This window comes from Melampsora larici-populina (assembly GCF_000204055.1).
Source record: "Melampsora larici-populina 98AG31 unplaced genomic scaffold MELLAscaffold_43, whole genome shotgun sequence".
Lineage (NCBI taxonomy): Eukaryota > Fungi > Basidiomycota > Pucciniomycetes > Pucciniales > Melampsoraceae > Melampsora > Melampsora laricis-populina.
In genome coordinates, this window is record NW_006768807.1 from 219,497 (window position 1) to 239,533 (window position 20,037).

The window sequence follows — 20,037 nt, forward strand, 5'->3', positions numbered from 1 at the left end:
ACCGTACTTATGGAAAACGTGATCAAGAGATGAGAAAGCAAGTAGAAGAACATAATGTTGGCCATTTCGATTTCTTGTTGTTTTGAATTATTGAACTGATTTGGTTTCATTCGGCTTTACCATAGAAATCTATCAGATCTTCATCTTTATTGGATTTACATAACAAAGCTTCTTCTAACATTTCAAAATCAAAATCAAAAGCCGAAAAAGAGAAAGATAAAAAAGAAGCTGTAGTCTGGGATCACGATTCGATGATGGGTTTGGGTGGAAAATTGATGGGTGAGAAACAAAAAGCCGATATGATTAGAGATGCTAAAGGACTCGGTGGTAGATTTGGTGGTGGTAGTTTTTTGTAAAATCAATTCACTTCTTGCTATCTTGTAACATTTTATTGCTCTGTTGAGTAGGCTTTCCATTTTCTATTAATCTGTGAATATTGAAATACTGAAAACGACTGACCCGTGTTGTCAATATCTCTCTGAGCGCCTTAGTAAGTCCAATCAAGGTCAAATCAAACAACAGTGATGAGTAAACTTTTACTGCAAATCTATAACACTGCAGGCAATCTTCCTGACGAGTGATCTAGGGAGAAATGAAGGTGCAGTAATTCCAGCAGTGTATCCATATATTTGTATATAAGTAAGGCACTTCAAGCCTTTAACATCAAGTCCTCCTACTCTCCTTGTGGATTGTGCCATCATATATATATATATATCTCCAGGCTCATTGTGGTTTATATTGTAAGCATCAATGAGCTTCTGTATTCTAGTATAGAGCAAATGACTTCCGTTGTTGTTTGTCCAAGGACATACCTTTGCAACTCCCTGGTTTCTTACCTTCAATGCTAGATTGAATATTAATTCTCTTCACATGAAGCAATCTTTCAAATCTTACTTGCTACAGTTCCTGTTCTTTTACCAGAGTGAGTACAGGGCATACTTCACTGAGGCTTAATTGGTTGATTGCTTTTAGAATCTGTTCAGCTACTCTCTCTGGGATTTTCACTCCCAATAAGTCAGCATGTTTAGCCAGAGTCTACAGAAAACAAAAGACCAAAGAAAGATGAAAATGAAAACAAGCATGTGTTGAGTCAAAAAAAATTGTTTTGCAAGTTTTACTTCCTGTAGATTTCTTAATTGAGGAAATCAGTAAAACATCAAGCTTATATTGTCCTCTGATATTCTGGGTACTGACAGAAAATGAAGTGGTGTTTAGGTTTCCAACGTTAAAAAGAGACTCAATAGGATGGTTCTGAATCTGTGTTGAAACCTGAAATGGGGTGTGATAGATCTCTAGACACTTAAAAATATGTTCAATCTAAAAATTATCAATAAATTGATTCAAACCAGAGATTATACAATTTCTTAGATCACAATATCTTTTTATGAGAATAGCCTCGGAGGTGAGTGGTCCAGAGATACTTGACCATTTTCCAATGACTTGGGACCGCTTGGGGGGTGGTTGTTTTAGTAATTTGAATATCTCTCTGATTTCTAAAAGGATACCAAATTTCATCCCAGAATGGGCACAGAGTAATACTTCACCCAGGCCTAATCCGTTTGTTGATATTGGGATGTAACTTTCCACTCTCTTTGGGATCTCTACCCCCAATAAGTCAGCATGCCTGGCCAGATCTTTGATATGTGCTTCAAAACGTTCTGAGATTCCTGGATTCTTCTCAGTCAGATAATATCTGGTAGGCTCTGACCTCCAAACAAAATTTCTGTTTTTATACTCTTCGCCACTGTATGAAATGACCTTCCCATTCATAGCATCAAGCAATTTAGATGCCCTGGATTGAATATCTGTTCTATCTATCTTTGTCAAATAATCTGTAGTTCCCAAATCAAGACTTTGATCTATAGCAATAAGTATAGCTAAATCAACAAGACCTTCCTTGACTTCTCCACTTTTGCAAACCTCTTTGACAAAATTTGATTGATATTGAGACATCAGATCTAGTGTTACAACACGCTTGAACACTTGACCCCCAAATATTCTCACAGCTTTCTGCATGGTGACTGGACTTTGGTTTTCAAGAAATTTTGCTTGCTGACGATATATTTGATAATCTTTTGGAGATGATTCCTCAAATGTTGGAAATTCTTCATCAGCTTTCAGAGATTTGGCCCAGTCTTGAGCATATTCTGGCAGATGATTTTTGATATGATGCCACTTCCAGACAATGAGTTTTTCTCTGAATTGTTCATCTAAGAAGATTACTCTCCGTGCTCCCTCAGATAAATCTCCAAAAGAATGCACAAATGACCACATGTCTTCCTTCCATGTATCCATTCCTTCCATGTATCTATGGGAATTCAAGTAATCAAACTCTAAATCATTGATCAAGATAGACAGGCCAATTGTCTTATCATGGAATTTCAAGCAATTCTGAAGGAATAGCCTTCTATCCAGTTTGAAGAGTTCTTCCTTGGTGAGCAAAGTTTTTTTGTCAATTTTTGGTACTTGATTATTGATTGAAGCAGGAACTACTGTATCAAACAATGATATTGAAGGTTTGAGAAAGTTTACCGCAGAATTGTTCTTGCCCTTCTTGGATTTGTTATTTTTCTTCCCTTTTTTACTTCTAAGAGTTTTTCTCTTTCCTTGTCCATCTTTTTCAATCTCCTTAGCTGTATCCTTTGAGTCCTTCAGTCTTTCTTTTCCCAGGTCTACTTCTGACCCACTAGTATTCCCATCCTGCAAAGCCCCAGGGCTGTTTTTTTCAGTACTTGAGTCTCCATTGATATTGTTCAGATTCTCTTTTTCATCTTCCAAAAAGTTTTGATCACTGAAACTATTCCCCAAATCAACCACTGGATTATCTGCCTTGGTGTTTCTGAATGCTGTGGCCTCTTCATCATGGGGTGTTTTGAATGATGGGGTTTGAAATTCTTTCTTTTGCTCTTTTAGTGCAGCATCTCTGTTTTCTGGATTCAAAGCTTCATCAAAATCATTCAATGCAACAAATGAGTTTTTATCACTAATCACTTTGATAGGTGTTTTTGAAACTTCTGGCATTGGTTTCTTTTCTTTCACATCTGGAAGAGCTTCTCGTGGGCTGATTTTTTGGGTTTCAAATTGGTTTGTCTTTTCTTGAGTCACCAATCTCTTTGGTTCATTGGATTGTAAACCTTTGGGCTTCGTCTTGCTTCCCTTATGATTATATGAGTTGATGTTCTGTGTCTCAACTTTCCTTATGACATCTGTCTTGGACTTAATCCATGAGCTGGGAACTTTTGCAACCTTTGAGAAAACTTCTGGATCCCCTACCTGGACATCTGGTCTGATGTTATCTTGTTTTGAAGGATCTTTTGATGCTATCAGTGGATTATGGGGTGGCTGTTGATTCAGCTTGTGGGTGTCAATGGTTCTAAGTTTCCTTTCTATCAAATCACTCTTGGAGTATGGGTCATTACTTGAACCAATCTGGGCTTTTGGAATCTCCTTTGTCTTTGGGAAAACCCGAGTGGATTGAGTATCTGCCTTAAGATTATCCATCTCCATAACATGGCCTGTCACCACAAGAGATGAAGTTTAAACATACACTGCTTATTCAAGACATCAGATTATGAACCTATAAGCTCACCATTAACTTCATTCGGCCTTCTGAAGGCCACTTCCAATCCTTCAGGCTGACATTGTGAATCTTCAGTTGGATGATAACGTTCAGAAGGCTCAGATTTTTGAATTTCTTTGAATGATGGTTGTGTAGTTGTGTATTTTTGATAAGATACCACAGATGGTTGAATGTAACCCATACAATCAATTGATGATGTATAACTGGCAGAGTATGGTTCTACTTGTTTCAAAAGACTGAACATGCAACAAATGATGTCAGCTTCAAGAATTGATTGATCTAAACCTTATTTCCTCACATTGCACATACCTTTTGGAGTGTTGAAATGTTTCCTTTGTATGAAAGTCCTCAAAAGAGCCATGTGCATTGTTGTTGGTTGGTGTTATCATCTCATGTTTAAAAAAGGAGAATCCTGATGAAGTCTTTCCCCCTTCCTCAAAATCAGCCTGGTTAGTTGCTTCTGAGGACAATGGGAATATACCATCCAAGATTCCTGCACTTTTCCATAGATGATAATATCTTGATCCACCCTCTTTGCTCTCCAAATATGACTTTGATAACCCATCAAATGCCCAACTCAGTTGAGGTTTGAATGATAGAAGATAAATCAAGCAGAATATGATATTTGTCTGCAAGCAGTCAAAGTAGAATCCTTTCATGATTGCCTTCATGATTGACTTGTTACAATTGAGGTTGAATTATCTAGTTGAAAAGTGAGGTTATGATTTAATTGGAAAAGAAGCTCAATGCAAAAATTGAAACATTTATCACACTACATATTTCTCTGACTCTGTGAGTGGTCTCCGGTCTGTAAGATGTACACACCATGTGTACTATGTAATCAGTGTGACCTCACTCCAATTCTTGTAAAATGTGCAGCAACATATGTAACATGTCACAAAGTCTAACTCACACAACACATGAGAATCAGCTCAAGTCACAGTCAGTGTAAATAGCACTGCAAGTTGACTTTCTGGAACCCCATCAGACAAGCTTGATATGTGCTGCCATGTCTCCTCAGGTTTGTCAATCTTCAAGCAAAACACTTTGATCCAATCTTTCCATTCTGACAATTTATCCCTCAATTGGTGATGTTTGTCAGACTTTGTGTCATTTTGGATTGGTCTTCTGATGCCCTGTTCTCAATTCATGTATCTACTCAAAATCAAGCAATACAAGTGCAGTATTTTACTTTTTGCAGTTCTCCTTTTGTCCCCCTGCAGAAACTAACATCAACATTTTAGGAGACCTCATCTTATGTGATCAGAAGAAAAAACAAGTATGTAGTTTCATTGCAATGAAGTCTATGGTGGGTAGTGCTTAGAAGTCTCAATTGTTGGACAAAATCCAAATGTGTATAAGAACTGGGTTTTTTGTATGGGCAACAAGAAGGCAAAAAGAAAGAAGCTGCAAAAGAACTCCATGAAAAATAAACCACAACAACTAAAGCTGAGATTTCTAGAAGTGATTATGTATGTACATCATGAACCCCTTGCATCCCCTTTGTTTGTTTGATGTAGAATGATTCACAAAATCTCAATCTATTGTGATGATACTTCAAAATCATGTGCAACTGGTCTCAAGGCTAAGTACAAAGCAGGCAAAATTGGTATGCAATGATACCCTTGCACTTTTTGATGCTCCATAAAATATTATTATATTCACACTGTCATTTTACTACTCACTGGCAGACCAGTGAGTACATCCAGCTCAATCCAATCTCAAATCCATGTCAGTTCAATATCAATCCAATCTCAATGTTTGGCCTAGAGTAGCAGACAAACAACCTTCCAGAATGAACTGGAATAAAGTTTGGTTGCATGTCCACACATGAAGGTGTCAGAATGTCTGGGTTTGTGTGATTATGCAGCCCATGCATATCCCCCACTCAAACATAATTGGAGGTCAAACTGATATTGAACTGACATTGGATTGAGATTGGATTGAGGTGAATGGAACTCACTGGCCTGCCAGTGACTAGTAAAATGACACTGTGATTGCTAAAGCTTTGTACACTCTCAATAACAAGGGATACACACACAACATATTTAAATATCAAAATGAATTTTATTAAAATCATCTCTTCTCTCTTCCTCTCTCTCTTGACTTTGTACTTTTCTCTTTATCTTCCTATAAGTTGAGCTCATAAGAATAAAAATGATCCATGCACCCAAACTGATGACACTAACAACTGAGAGAGAAAAATAAAAAATGACTAAAAACTGAAAACTGAAAAACAACGTGTTGACTTAAAACAAATATAGATCAAAGGTAAATTACCTTATATAATAACAGATAAGATTAATTTAATCTCTTACAGATCCTTCATCATTAACACCTACAATCCTATTCTTAACAGCCTCTTCTTCTTCTTCTTCTTGATTCTCTTCATTCCCAATCCTTTTTCCAACTTGACCAATAAACTCTTTTTCATTACGATCATCTGATTGATATTTACGTTTCCTCTTGATCAATCTTTCTTCATTTATAATCACTTCTTTTAATAATTCATCAATCACTTTCTTTTCTCTTTCTAAACTTTTTAAACTTTTAATCAAGATTGAAATTCCATATACTGAACTTATTGTAACTTCATCCTTTTCAACATTTTCATTTGCTTTTTTCTTTCTTGGCGTTTTCTGAGGTGATAATACATTTGATAGTTTGGATTTAGAGGGTGATGAAAATCCCATCGATCTTGAAAATTTATTTTTGGATGGTGTACTTGTTGTTGATCTGATACTACTACTCGGACTTAGAAAAGAGTTCATCGAAATCGCCGATGAGAGGTTTACTAGTCCTCTAGTCTGTAAGCCTGACTCGATGACATCTTGCCATTCACATTCACTAACTTCAGCAATCTTCAAGCCTTGCATCAATTCCTTATAGACAGCAAATGCTCTCTTCTTTCCTACTCCGCCTTCTCCACCGTTGGCTTGATGACGAGACCAAGCTACACAAAGACAAACTAGTCCTAGACTTTGATGCAAGTTCAAATCATTGAGCTTGATCTTGCACTCCTGTTCTGAACAAGTTTTGTTACTCGTACTAGATTGATTCAAGATTTTGCTTTGGTTCAAGTATTTGATTAACTCGGTGGCTGTGATCTTGGGGGCGGTAAGAGGTGTGAAATGACTGGTAGGATCTATAAATGGGTTGGTTTGGGGTTTAGAGTTATTGAGATCAGGTAACAGTTGAGAAGTAGATATGATTCGGCTGAATTTCCTCATCTTGGTGGGCGTATCAAGGACCGAATGGTTAGAAGTAGGGTCATTTTCTTTCGAGCTTGGGTTGGTGAAATCAATATTCTCAATTGCTCTCGATTCCAAAGTATCAATCAACTTTCGCAGAATTGCAAGGAACGTTCGGAGATCTCCTGTGACAGTTGAGACTCTTTTCGCACATAGTGTGAGAGCGGTCGACTGAAAGAGGGGAATCGATTCAGAGTTAAGCGGAATGTTGTCGCTGAAAAGTTTTTGAGCTGGTGATGAGCCCCAGGTCGAGACAGATGGTGCAGCTCTGGAGTAAGACGGAAGAAGATGCTTGAGGCGTTGTTTGACGACCTGAATCATGTCGTTTGCGTCAAACGGACTGAAATGGATCAAGTCCGGTTCGGGCCGATGCCCTTCATCTTCAGTCGACTCCAGGGACCACGTGAATCGGGTGGTGAGATCAAGCGTGTTGGCAATTCCGATAACTGTAAAGTTGGAGTTCGGAGCAAGTTGTGAAAGGGTTAAGAGAGAGGTGATCAAGGGTTGTTTCGACGTGGCCAAATGATCAATCTCATCCAATACAATAAGACTGGGCAAAATGAATACCAAACATTCAGGGCTGGGTATATTCCAGGATAGAGATAGGAAAAAAAGACTAACCAGGGTTGAGAATGTTCGGTGAGGATAAAGTTCTTGACAAGATCTTTAATGCTTGACTTCTTACTCGTCTTTTGAGGACTTCTGGAAGAGATCTCCTTAAGTCCTACACAAACTGCAATCTTACGCCAAAGTTGTTCATCGAGTGAATTACTACTCGAACTGAATGATGAATCGATCATACTTCCAGATGAGCCAAGTGGATTGCCCATTGCCATACAATTGATAAAATGAACTCGTATTCCTGAAGATGTCAAAGTTTGATGAATTTGGTGATCCGGGTTGAGTAAGATTGAATTGATGAGATGCGTCTTTCCTGTACCCGGTGGTCCAGAGATGTAAAGGCTTTTACCTCCATCTGGATTATAGTTGTCATCATCAAACAGGCTGGGATATCGATTATTCAAAAATTGATGTATCTTCTTCACTTCTTGGGACCGTCCTACAATTTCATCCTTTCCTAGATCAGAAACTGATGATAGTCGGAGTAGATGGCGAGCGTGACTGAATACGTTTGGGAAGGGTAGCTTGACGATGGGTTTGACAGCTTGCTTGGGTTTTGGTGTCTCTTCCAAGTCTATCGATGTAGGAGTGGAGTCTGGGAGTAGAAAAGAGAATATCCCGAGTCAGCAAAGTGGGGGCAAGAAACAGTTGTATAACCGAATTCGTAAGGAACGACATGGATAGTTCAGATTGAAGAGGATTTGGACAAACCCGGTACAGGAGAGCGGTCTTGGATTTGAAGAATATTGGTATGAATGGTTTCGAGTTTAAGTCTTTTGGAGTCTATCTCATCGATCGAAAGTTTGCAAGGATAAGAGATCGACTTAGAGAGTGGTTTTGAAGGTGAAGAATTGAGTCTAGAAGAGGTTCGTCTGATTTTACAGGGTGGTGACGACGAATGATAATTTTTAGTATCTTCTGCTGATGGAGATGGAAAGGTCGATGAGGAAGAGATTATGCCATCAATGGCACCAAAAGTGGTGAACGGATTGCTCTTGAGATTTTGAGATTGAACGCGAGTCGTTTGTTTAGAGGGTTTGGATGGACTTTGATGAACGGAAGGAGAGGATGAGGTAATTTGAGATGATGGTCCTCGACGTCTGGTGGCAGTGACCATGATGGATGGTTTTGAGATAATGGTTTTAACTGATGAGTGGTGATATGCTTCCGAGAACGGAAAATCGACGGATGATACTGAAGTTAAGGTTGGGGTTGGATTCAAGAAAAGCGTAGGCTTGACCTTGTAGAAAAGTAATAGCGAATCCAAGAAAGTGACTGAACAAACAAAAACAAAATAACTGATGTATGAATGAGAATGGATGAGGGATGAGGAATGAGGATGAGGATGAGGATGAGGATGGGTTGAGGATGGGGCGGGGTCGGAGGAAGGTAAACAAGAATTTATGGATTTAAGCCGACGCGTCTCAGCTCAGGTCACATGACCATGTCCATGTCGCGTACTTTGAGCGAGATCACGTGATTGATTTGCTTAGTACACTGAAGTCTGACAGCACCATTCCTCCAGCACTGCGGCTCACAAGAGCTCACAAGGCCTTATTTGTGTCAAAAGATCTGAACATGTTTCTCATTCAAGCTCCAGTTGGCAAGTTTCCAACGCTTCTTCGGGTCAACAAAGTGCTACCTCAAGTTCACAAAACTCAATAACTCGGCAAGACTCCAAACGTTCTACTTCACATGATGACTCTGCATCTCGCCATGCAAGGCTAGCTAGACTCATTCAACTTCCCATTATCAAGGACACGTGAGGAATGAGTTGAAATATGAAACTCCTTGTGCTTTATCTAGATTACATATCATGAATGAGTGGTGGGTTCTTTGGATCTTACCAAAGGTGCTCCAGGCCATTGTCACTGATATGAGCTTGCAAACCAACTATAATCTTGCCTCTCAAATCACAATACTTTTTTATACTAACAGCTTCGAGTAATAGCTCATCTTCAATGCTATCCCAACATCCAATTATCTCAGCTCGTTTTTTATTGATTTTGGTCCGGGGGTGTGTGCCCGTGCTGTCATGATAGTTCAAAAGATTTTTCAATTTTACAAGGGCTTCAAGTTTCAGACCAGCATGAGTACTGAGTAATATCTCACCCAGACCTAAACCTTTAGCTGATTCTGGAATGTAAGCCTTTAAATAGTCTGGGATCTTCACCTTCAAACGGTCAGCATGGTAGGCTAGGTTTTTGATACGTTCTTCCACAAGTTTTCCTGTTCTTGAACCTGGCTTGGTAAGATATGACCTGGTGTATTCTGAGATCCATTCAGAACCTAAGTTGACATATGTTTTACCACTAAACCCAGTAACTTTTCCATTCATGGCTTCTATCAGTTCACCTGCCTTGTATTGAATATCATCCTTGTCAGATTCATCCTTCAGCCCATTCTCATGTGATAAGAGAAGAGATTGATCAAAGGTGATAAGTATAGGAAGATCAATCCCTTCCTGGACTGCACCACTATCAAAAACCTTGCGTAAGAAATCCGAAATATAGTGTGACATTAGGTCAAGGGTAATAACCCGCTTGTCCATGATATGACCAAAGATTCCAACAACCTTTTTGATTAATTTTGGATCACGTTTTTTCATTGAAGTCTCTCTATCAAGATATATATTCCAAAGATCAAGATTTGAGTCTCTAAATGTTGGAAACTCTTCATCTGGTTTTAATGATTGAACATAAGTTTGAGCATATTTTGGTAAATCATTCTTTGTTTGATTCCATTTCCATACAATCTGTTTTTCTTCAAATTGTGCTCTAAGTGATCTTAGCCTCCTTATGGCTTCACCACAATGTCCAAACTTTTCAATAAATCTTTCCCTTGGTGGATTCCAAACATCAGAATCTTTTGGGTAACCTGAAGCAATCAAGTATTCAAACTCTAAATCACCCAATGTGATTGTCAGATGATGTGTTTTGTTTTGAAATTTCAAGAAATACATCACAAATTCTTCTACAGTCAGTTTGATGAGATCTTCCCTTGTCAATATCACACTTGATTTTGATGGCTTATCATTACTTGAACCCAAAAAGTCTGCATCAAATGAGGATATTGCATTGTTTTTGTCCTTAGGACTGTTTTTTCCCTTCTTAGATTTATTATTTTTCTTCCCTTTTTTAGTCTTTGATAACTTAATTCTTTGTTGAAAATTGTTTCTATTCATCTCATTCATTTCTTTTGTGTTGTATGATGTCAGTTCATCCATCTCTACTTCTGATCCACTGTCATTTACTTTGTGTTTTGTAGGGCTTTTCTCTTCAGTTGGATCTATTTCACTGTTGTTAAGGTTTCCCTTCATATCTTTGGAAATCCTTTGATCATCATCACTGTCCAATGAATCAACCCCTATAAAATCTGACTTTCTGTTGTGGAATTCTTCTGCTTCTTGAGGAGGAGTCTGAGATGTATTTTCTGTTATCTTTGGGACCTCTTTTTGTTGATTTGAATCCAAAGATTCATTCAAATCCTCCAAAGCTTTAAAGGAGTTTATATCATCATGCACCTTGTCATATGATTGAATTTCCTGTGAATTTTCATTGCCTAGGATCTTCTTTCCTTGTGAATCTGACTTAGCTTTAATTGCAGTCATTCCTTGGTAGATAAATTGGTTCTTCATCTTTAGGGCTATAGCATCAATACTTGCTTTTGGGTTTTTGACTGAGTCTACAGGCTGTGCATTAAGCTTTCTAATGGTATCTAAATCACAAGGCCTTGATTTTTCCTGATACTCATCAACTTTTTTTGAGAACAATTCAGGATCTGCTGTATGGCCTTGGACATTGCTGATCTTTGTTCTTGAAAATTTATTTGCTGATATTTGTATAGGGTGGGGTATCTTGTGGTCTTTCTGATCATTGTCAATCCTTATGAACTTCCTTTCTATCAAAGCACTTTTGGAATTTGGCTCCTTATTTGACTCTGACCCACTAGGTATCTTTGACTCCATCTGCACTTTTGGAACTTCTTGGATCTTGGGGGAAGCCGGCTTTGAAGGCACACTTGCTTCAATTGGATCCTTCACCGTTGAAGTCTCTGTTACAACAAAATTGATTGTCAAAAAAGCATTTTTTTGCGTGGGAATTTCTAGCCTTAAATCTTACTATCATGAACTTTTGTGCCACTCTTGGGGACCCCTGTTGAGGCTTTAGGCAAAGCATGGGCATCATTGGCTGGCTTGTTTTTTTCAGTCATTTTCACAACGTCTTTGAGCAATGGGTCTGCTGTTGCTTCCTCCTGTTCAGATGATGCATATGTCTGTAAATGACTTGTATTATCCATTGAAATCCCTTCACTGAGATCTGGTGGTCCAACTTTCCTCCTGGGACTATATATGAAATTGAGACTTCAGTATCAATTTGTAATTGTTCTATGGACCAGCATTTGATTTTGATTACATACCTTTCTATCTCATGCTGAAGGTGTTCTGTCCTCTGGATCCCATCCACCTGCTTCTTGTTTGGATGCTCCATTTGATATTGAAAAAAGGAGAATTTTGAAGTTTTTTGGCCCCCTTTCTGAAGCTTGGACCTGATGATAGGTTCAGGGGCCGACATAAATGCACCATCCAAGATTCCAGGACTTGACCATAAACTATAATATCTTGGCAATGATTTCCTGCTTTCCAAAGATGGCTTGGTATAAGAGATTGAGGCACATTCTAGTTTAGTAGCAGATAACAGAGAATAAACAAAGTAAAAAAGAAGATTCATTTTGAACATAAGTTGATTACCAAATAAAATCCTAAAGCAATATTTATCTGGATAAAGTAAAAGAAAATGTATTTTTGACAATTTTTGGGATTTCCAAAAGCTTGGGAAATCCTGACTTGGAAAGACTAGAAAGATCTCCTAAATAAAAGACAAAATGTTCATCAGACATCAAAGATGAAGTTTGAGATAATGTTTTGGAATCCGTAAGCCATTGAAGAACAGACATGTGTCAAGTTCAAGGAAAAAAAGCTTGAGTACATCCTGTCATAGATTTGGTTTTGGTTGAAATTCTGACCCATATTGATACAGCACCTCAGAGCTTGGAGGGAAAGTGAAACAGATCTACAATTGGCTTTGTGGTGTGCAAAAACTTGTCTTACAATTTCATAATTCAGCTTCAAATCAGATAAAGTGAAGTCTACTGGTGAACACAAATGGAGGACTTGATACATGGCCATTCTATCTCTGCTTTGCGGGCAAGTGCTAGGATTACAAGCTTCTATTTCAGATATGTCTAGTATACAATATAAACTGAACATTTCTCCATTCTCAGCCTTATGCTATCCTAACTTAGGATGTCCTAAGTTGAGAATACTGTGGGGGAGGTCTTGAGCCTAGAAATGTACCAGGGTGACCCCAGGGCCTATGTCTGAGGCCCTGTGTTGTCTACCTCCCGGTCCATTCTGGGCTCCAGACTATGTAAAGTGCCTGGAAATGGGTACCAGAGAGTATAATCCTAGCCTACCTCACCTTGGGGTATTGGAGAGCCCCAAACTCACTAATACCTATCCTCTCAGGTATCACAAGGTTTCTGTATGGCTGAAAGCCTACACTGAAAGCCTACAGATACCCCCTGTATTCTATTGGTTATTTTGGTTATTTGATTATGTGTTGTTATGAAATGTTGTTATGTTGCTTTGCATATTTGATTTCTGTTGCTCTAGCTGCTATTTGTAATGATTGCTCAACCACATTTCATATTGTCATAAGTGTCTCAAGATTGTTTCTTCTAACTCTCTCTTCTGTTATACATTTCTTTATAAAGACCTGTGGGTTTCTGCACCTAGATACAAACATCATCTGTTGTTCTATCTACCTCATCTATAAGCTTTAGATTGACATCTTATAAACTCATGCATTACTCACAGGTAAAGTGTCTTTTTGTTTTTGTCTTTTTGTCTTTTCTCATTTTCTTTCATTTAATACTTATATTTTGTATGAAAGAAATGAACATTATCTGTTTTTGTATCTACCTCATCTATAAGCTTTAAATTGACATCTTATAAACTTGTGCATTACTCACAGGTTATGAGCCCAGGATAGTTCTTCCTCACTGTGGGAACCTCATTTACGGGTATTCAGTTTGACAGAGACACTTAAGCCTTTTGACTTGAAGTCTAATTATGCACGTGTTTGTCAAGTCTCCCTAATCCAAACTTGCTCTGTTATCTTCTTTTGGGCTATCTTTGATTTCCATTCTTCACAATGATAATCTATTCTCCTCTATTTCCTCTGAATCAAACTTTCTTAGGTATCTTTCATATGCTTTTGACTTCCAGTGACCTCTGCTTATTATTTGATTCAGCGCTACTCCTTCATTCCATAGGAAGGACACTCCACCCACTCAAAAAGGATGTCTGGTAAGTCTATCAAAGCCGTCCTTCTTCCACAGTTTCCTGAGTATTGACATCAATCTATCTTTTGCAAGCCTGGTGCCTCCTTTTCCATCTTTCTGGTCAAAAGTGAATAGAAAATTTTCTGAGCAGGATCCATTTTGTATGTCTTCCATACTAGTATCTCTACCGCTGCAACTGGGCATAGGATTGATTTATGTCTTTGAGTTCACCTAGGCATGCCATGCCCCAGAAGGCTACAAGCGTGATTTTCACTGAAATTTTGGCCACTCCGATGTTTCATGGTACGTTTCTTAGTAAGCTTGCTAAGTGTATGAGGTGAACTGTGTTGGTTTTTACGACGGCAAATAGTGTTGCATGATATTTCTTTACTTAGCGTGTGATTTTTCTGTTTTCTGATTCTGATGATCTGTTGTGGTGTGTGATCTTATTTGTTATGTTTCTACTATTTGATTTGTCGTCATGCCTGCTCTTTTCTTGTCTAGTGTTGTTAACTCTTTACTGCGTACATGTGATAGTTTTTCTCTTCATAAGCCGCCTATGAGTCAAAGGGTTTGATCCTCATTGATTCAAACCCTTTCTTCACCTTCACTCATCTACAATATCCTTACTTACAACGTAATTGCATTATCGTGAATGACTCATAGGTAAGCTCATTTCAGTCTAATAGTGTTTTCCTCTCTCTTATCTCTCATTTATTTACTGTTTGTGTGTATGTGTTTGTGCTCTGCGTGTTTTTCTGAGAAATAAATGTTATGATTGATTCAAACCCTTTCTTCACCTTCACTCATCTGCAATATCCTTACTTACGACATAATTGCATTATTGTGAATGACTCATAAACTGGTCATTTCTGAGTTGTGCCTTTTTGTCTTGAGTCTAACACCTTTGTGGCTTTCAGTGCACAGCTGATTTCTCGTGGGCCTCCGTCTGGAAATTGTAGATGGTGGAAGGGGTGCCACGCTCTCAATCCTGAGAGGTAAGCTTCTATGGTTGTTGGTTAAAGAGGAGTTTGAGATATTGCTGGAATGTCCAGATTTGGTGGAAGCTTGCAGATCTGAGCATGTGAAGAGGGGGAAAGGCGGCAAACCTACCCCTACAAAATCCCCTTCCAAGTCATCCACATCAAATCCTCACACCTCAAACCTTCACATCCACACCACCCTCATTTTAGTGATTTTCTTCCAAACTTCACCCACATCTACAGGTGGATTCCAGGGTCCACTTTTTGCCCTGATGGCTTTCATTCTTGAACCATTCCTCAGCTTCTATATTTGGATATACTTCATGATTTCAATCTGTTCATTTGTTTGCTGAATGTGCCTCACAGTGACACTCTGACAGGTAAGCGCCAGAAATAAAGACTCCATAAACTATCATGAGACTCAATTTATATTGAAAACAGAACAGGCACATAGAGATAAAAGAAAACAAGAAGAACACCTGCATAAGAATGATGAAATTGAAGAGACTTTTGACTCATAAATGATATAAACTTGACAAGCCCATCAAATATTAGCTTAGAGGCAGTTTCTTAGCACAAACAACAACAATCAATATGTGGAGAAAAACAGCACAATTGGTGTAAAACCATGGTAATCCAAGATTATCTTGAACATCAACATCTCATATCAATACCACCATTCACATATTTGATAACATAATCTCTAACATACATCACTATGACACCACAAAATCAAAACTAACCAACACAGAATTCCACACAGTGCCTGTGTGGACTGCCCCAGATTTTGGGAGATCCAACAATTACAAAGGCTTGCCTTTGTACACGTGAGGGCCCTCAACTTCCAGGGAACCCTCAAGGCTCCATAGACACAGTGCTATCAATCCATTTGATACCAAAAACCCATCAATATTTTCCCAAACAACAGCAGTCAAAACAGACAAATGTGGTGTAGTTGGGACATAGTTGTATGTTATTCACATCAAAAAGATGAATTCATGCTGATTTTTGTGATAAAAAAGAAAAGAAAATTGAGATAACCATAGCATTCTAAAATATCAACTAGCAAGGATGTATCAATCTTCTGTAACATTACAAAAAACCCTGCATATTACAGCGGGCAATATAAGCATTCAAATTACGGATAACAACATCTTTTAAATCACAGTATCTTTTTATATCATCAGCCTCAGAGGCAAAATCTTTGCGGATGCTCTCCCAATCTCCAATGCACTTGGTCTGTTTTCTGTTCAGGGGTTTTGTGCGTGTCTTTGGGTCTTTAAATTCATCCCACTTCAAAATAGCTTTCAATTTGACCAGTGATTCAAGATCAAGACCAGCATGAGTGCTAAGTAATATGTCACCCAGACTTAAACCTTTACCTTTGATTGATGGTGGAATATAAGCATCCAGAGCCTTTGGAACTGGTACCTTCAAGTGGTCAGCACGGTTTGCAAGGGCTTTGATACGTTCTTCCACAAGTTTTGCAATCCTTGAACCAGGCTTTGTTATATATGCCCTGGTACATTCCTGCAACCATGAACAATCTGACTTGAAATATTCTTCACCATCATAACCTGAAACTCTGCCATTCATAGCCTCTATCAATTCAACTGCATGGTATTGAATATCTTCCTTGTCTGTGTCATCCAACCATCCATCTTCATGGGATAAGCAAAGAGATTGGTCAAATGTGATAATTATAGGCAAATCAATCCCCTCCCTGATTGCACCACTGTCAATAATTGATTCAACAAGATCTGAACTATGATGAGACATCAGATTCAGTGTAACAATCCGCTTCTCCATCATCTCACCCAAAATTCCAAAAACCGTCTGAATCATATTTTCATCATGTTCCAGAACATAGTTCTTTCTATCAGAATAAGCTTGCCAATCATGGAGGGTTGCATCCCTGAAGGTTACAAACTCTTCATCAGGTTTAAGTGATTCTACAAAATTTTGAGCATACTTGGGTAGTGTATGCTTTTGATTCTTCCATTTCCAAACCATATATTTTTCCTTGAATTGTTCATCAAGACAAGCTACCCTCCTTATTCCTTCACGCCAAGGTTCAAAGTTGTTAGTAAAGTCTATACTTAGCTTATCCCAAACCCCAGATTCTGTGTATTTGAGTGACATCAGGTATTCAAATTCCATATCACCTAATATAATTGGCAAGTATGGAGTATTATTGCGTGATTTAAGGAAATGTCTTAGGAATTGGCTTTGGTCCACTTTGAAAAGCTCTTCCCTTGACATTTCAGATTGTTTTTTTGATGGTTTATGATCAGTGGAATCCAAGAATTCTGAATCAAAAAATGGTATGGAAGTGTGTTTTTGTATAGAAGTATTTTTCCCTTTCTTAGATTTGTGGCTTTTCTTCCCTTTTTTATTCTTTGCAGTCTTACTCCTTCTTTGACTAGCTTTTCCACTTTCACTCATTTCTTGTAGGTCATCTTGTTCAACTTCATCCACATCTGGTTCATCTTCCCCCTCATCTCCTTCTTGTTGTGCAGAGCTGACTTCAGCATTTGGATCTTCCTCAACATGATTTGCATTCTCTGTATCATTTCCCAAAGCTGTGTTGCCATTACTATGTGCTGTATCAACCACTGCATAGTCTGCCTTTTGTTTAATGAGTTTTTCTGTGTCTTCATTGTCTGGTTTATTTTCTGATGTATTTTTGATCTCTTGCTTTTGATCTGTCATTGGTGGGTTTGCCTTGAGGTCTTTGTCATCCAAAGCTTCATTGAAATCTTCCAAAGCTTTGAAGAAGTTCTTGTCATCAAGGACCTTATCATTCACTTTTTCTTCCTGAAACTTTGCTTTATAGGGGATCATGTTCATACCTTTTTTATATGACATACCTTTGTTTTTAGTCAGTTTCTCAGTGGATCTGTGGTATGCTTTCAGGGGTGACACTTCCAACCTCATTTTTCCTTGTTTAAATGAGTTGAGATTCTGTGAATGAATCTTTGTTGTAGTATTCATATCCCTACTACTTGATCCTCCAGAGAATTTGGGAGCTTTTGAATACACTTTACGGTCTCCTATATGGCCGCTTATCATCATGTTATTTTTGTTTGGAACCTCTTGTGCTGATATCCCTGAGAGTTGGTGTACCTTTTGATTCTTATTCTCATTGTCTCTGGGAATATTTACTTTTGAGGCTTTTGATTCTGTCTGAACATTCAAAATTGATGGAATATTTGGGGAACCCATATTGGATGGCACATCTTCTTCTGGATCACTTTTTGTCATAATATTACCTATTCCAACAAGAGATTCTGGTTAGATTGATTATACTCTCTTGAGACATTGATTCTTTGGACATTCATCTCACCATCAACTTTTTTTGAACTGCTAGAGGTCCTTCTTGGGCTTGCAGGATGAGCTTGTGCATGATGGTTTTTTAGATAATCTCCAGGTGGCTTTATCTTCACAATATCTTTGAACAGTAGGCCAGTTGCTTCTTGTTGCTGGTCAGATGATGACAATAGTTGTGGATGACTAGTATGACCCATCAATGCTTTTTCATTGATAGATGTTGGGCCAGCTTTCTCCCCAAGACTAACCATGGGTGTTGATTCTCAGTTACAAGAATTGAGTTATCAATGAACCAGACATGATTTTTGATCACTTACTTGTCTATATCATGTGGAAGGCTTCTTTGGCTCTTTAACTCTTGAGGAGCTGTGTGATATGTTTCTGGCTTTGCTATCTGTGGACCATTGTGATAAAGGGAGAAATACTTTACTTCTTTGGCTTCCTGAAGATTAGAACTTGTAGCAACTCCTGGGGTTGATGTGAATAATCCATCCATGATTCCAGGACTTGTCCATAGATTGTAGTCCCCTGATCTCAATGCCTCAAACTTCAAAGGGGTTTTTGTGACAGGTTTAAGATTTCCATGAATTTGACTGGCTGATGATATCAAATAAACCAAGACAAACATCTGATTGATATTGAAAATACCATAATTAAATCTTGAGGTGATCTTCTTCATGAGAATATGATGAGAGGAAGCCTTTTCAAAACTTGTCTATGATTTTGATATGTCTGGGCAAAGCTTGACTTATAAAAGAACAACCGGGAAGTATATAACACCAGGAAGATCATCAATCAAACACCGCAGCATGTAATTACAAATCTTGATTCACAGTTTTGAAACCAGTCAGGCAACTCACAGTCAACTCATTTGAAGGTTTGTGACAGTCAATATAACCAGTCATACATTTGATGGTCAATTGAAATGCAGTTACATATTGATACAAAACATCAACTGAGTGAGATGGCTATGTTTTCAGGCCTAGAAACTGGAGAGCAAGTAAAACAGATCTGTCAATTCTTTAAGGCATGCACAAAAATGAATCAAAGCAGAGCATAAATTCAGATCTGATGATGTAACATCTATCAGGAAGAAATCAGCACATTTCTTGTTTTGTACTCTAATTTGGGATATAGGCAAACTCCTATAGGAAATATCGTATGAGTATGATGATCAATGAGAACAGCAGAATGACATAATTCAAGTGGTTGAGATACTTTGATGTAGAGTGAGGATTTGGAGAGCCATAACTAGGTGATAGTCAGAGAGATGGATCTGCCAAGGAGTGCTTTGGCTGAACTGTGGTTCAAAGCCTATCAGCAAGTTGGATGAATATATAGTTTTTGAGGTGAACAAACACCAGATGCACAGAAGCACAAATTCTTGGTTAGGTCTGATGAATATGTGAGGCTTCAATCTCTTAACAAGAAGTGATATGATTTGAGGGACTCTTGGGGCAAGGCTTTGGCTTATATTTTCCTTGATGCAGGCTCTTCAGGTACCCCAGTCAGAATCACACTAGGGCAACCTGATATGCCATAGCTTGGGCAATCACATACTTTTTTGAGTTCTTCTCTTAATGTATGTGGATTACAACTTTTGATATGTCATAAGCCTGAGTGATAAGATTTGAAAATACCAAAAATGTAACAGGAAGCTTATTTCGAGGGCCTTGAAGTGAAAGTCATGTTCAAAAGTCTTCCTGGAACTGCCCCTTTTGGTGGTAGCTAACATCAATAGGTTTGAATGGATTTTTGGTGATTCTTACTTGACACCCATGCGGCAAGATCCTGGGAAATGGTGCAGGCAATACCTCAATGCACACTTTTGGAAACAACTTAGAATCACCGAGTCATTAATAAATTATTATCAAATTGTAAGTTTGGGACTTTGTTTTGGTTCATAATCGTAACTCACCGTCCCTGT

General features: G+C 38.3%; 5 protein-coding genes across 5 annotated transcripts in view; 1 reads left to right on the top strand and 4 right to left on the bottom strand.

Annotated features, from left to right (window-relative positions):
* The window catches only part of MELLADRAFT_110288 (uncharacterized protein), a gene marked incomplete at both ends in the record, with an annotated part of 2,322 nt that extends 1,966 nt beyond the window's left edge, over window positions 1–356 (top strand). Inside the window, one exon of the mRNA XM_007414384.1 lies at window positions 126–356. Within this exon, the coding sequence (XP_007414446.1) occupies window positions 126–356 (231 nt within the window). The remainder of the gene's footprint in view (window positions 1–125) is intronic.
* A 961-nt stretch (window positions 357–1,317) lies between these two features.
* On the bottom strand, window positions 1,318–4,251 carry MELLADRAFT_66458 (uncharacterized protein; the record flags this gene model as incomplete). The annotated part of the gene is made up of 3 exons (XM_007414483.1): window positions 1,318–3,515; window positions 3,590–3,816; window positions 3,890–4,251. The coding sequence occupies 3 exons, from the start codon at window positions 4,249–4,251 to the stop codon at window positions 1,318–1,320; spliced, it is 2,787 nt and encodes a 928-aa protein (XP_007414545.1).
* A 1,468-nt stretch (window positions 4,252–5,719) lies between these two features.
* Window positions 5,720–6,390, bottom strand: MELLADRAFT_57183 (uncharacterized protein; the record flags this gene model as incomplete). Its single annotated transcript, XM_007414482.1, has 1 exon — window positions 5,720–6,390. One exon carries the CDS (start codon window positions 6,271–6,273, stop codon window positions 5,887–5,889), a length of 387 nt encoding a protein of 128 aa, XP_007414544.1.
* A 2,905-nt stretch (window positions 6,391–9,295) lies between these two features.
* MELLADRAFT_110291 (uncharacterized protein) lies at window positions 9,296–12,182 on the bottom strand (the record flags this gene model as incomplete). Its single annotated transcript, XM_007414481.1, has 3 exons — window positions 9,296–11,505; window positions 11,574–11,797; window positions 11,872–12,182. 3 exons carry the CDS (start codon window positions 12,180–12,182, stop codon window positions 9,296–9,298), a joined length of 2,745 nt encoding a protein of 914 aa, XP_007414543.1.
* A 3,690-nt stretch (window positions 12,183–15,872) lies between these two features.
* MELLADRAFT_66461 (uncharacterized protein) lies at window positions 15,873–19,015 on the bottom strand (the record flags this gene model as incomplete). The annotated part of the gene is made up of 4 exons (XM_007414480.1): window positions 15,873–18,052; window positions 18,127–18,353; window positions 18,428–18,825; window positions 18,971–19,015. 4 exons carry the CDS (start codon window positions 19,013–19,015, stop codon window positions 15,873–15,875), a joined length of 2,850 nt encoding a protein of 949 aa, XP_007414542.1.
* Window positions 19,016–20,037: the final 1,022 nt, after the last annotated feature.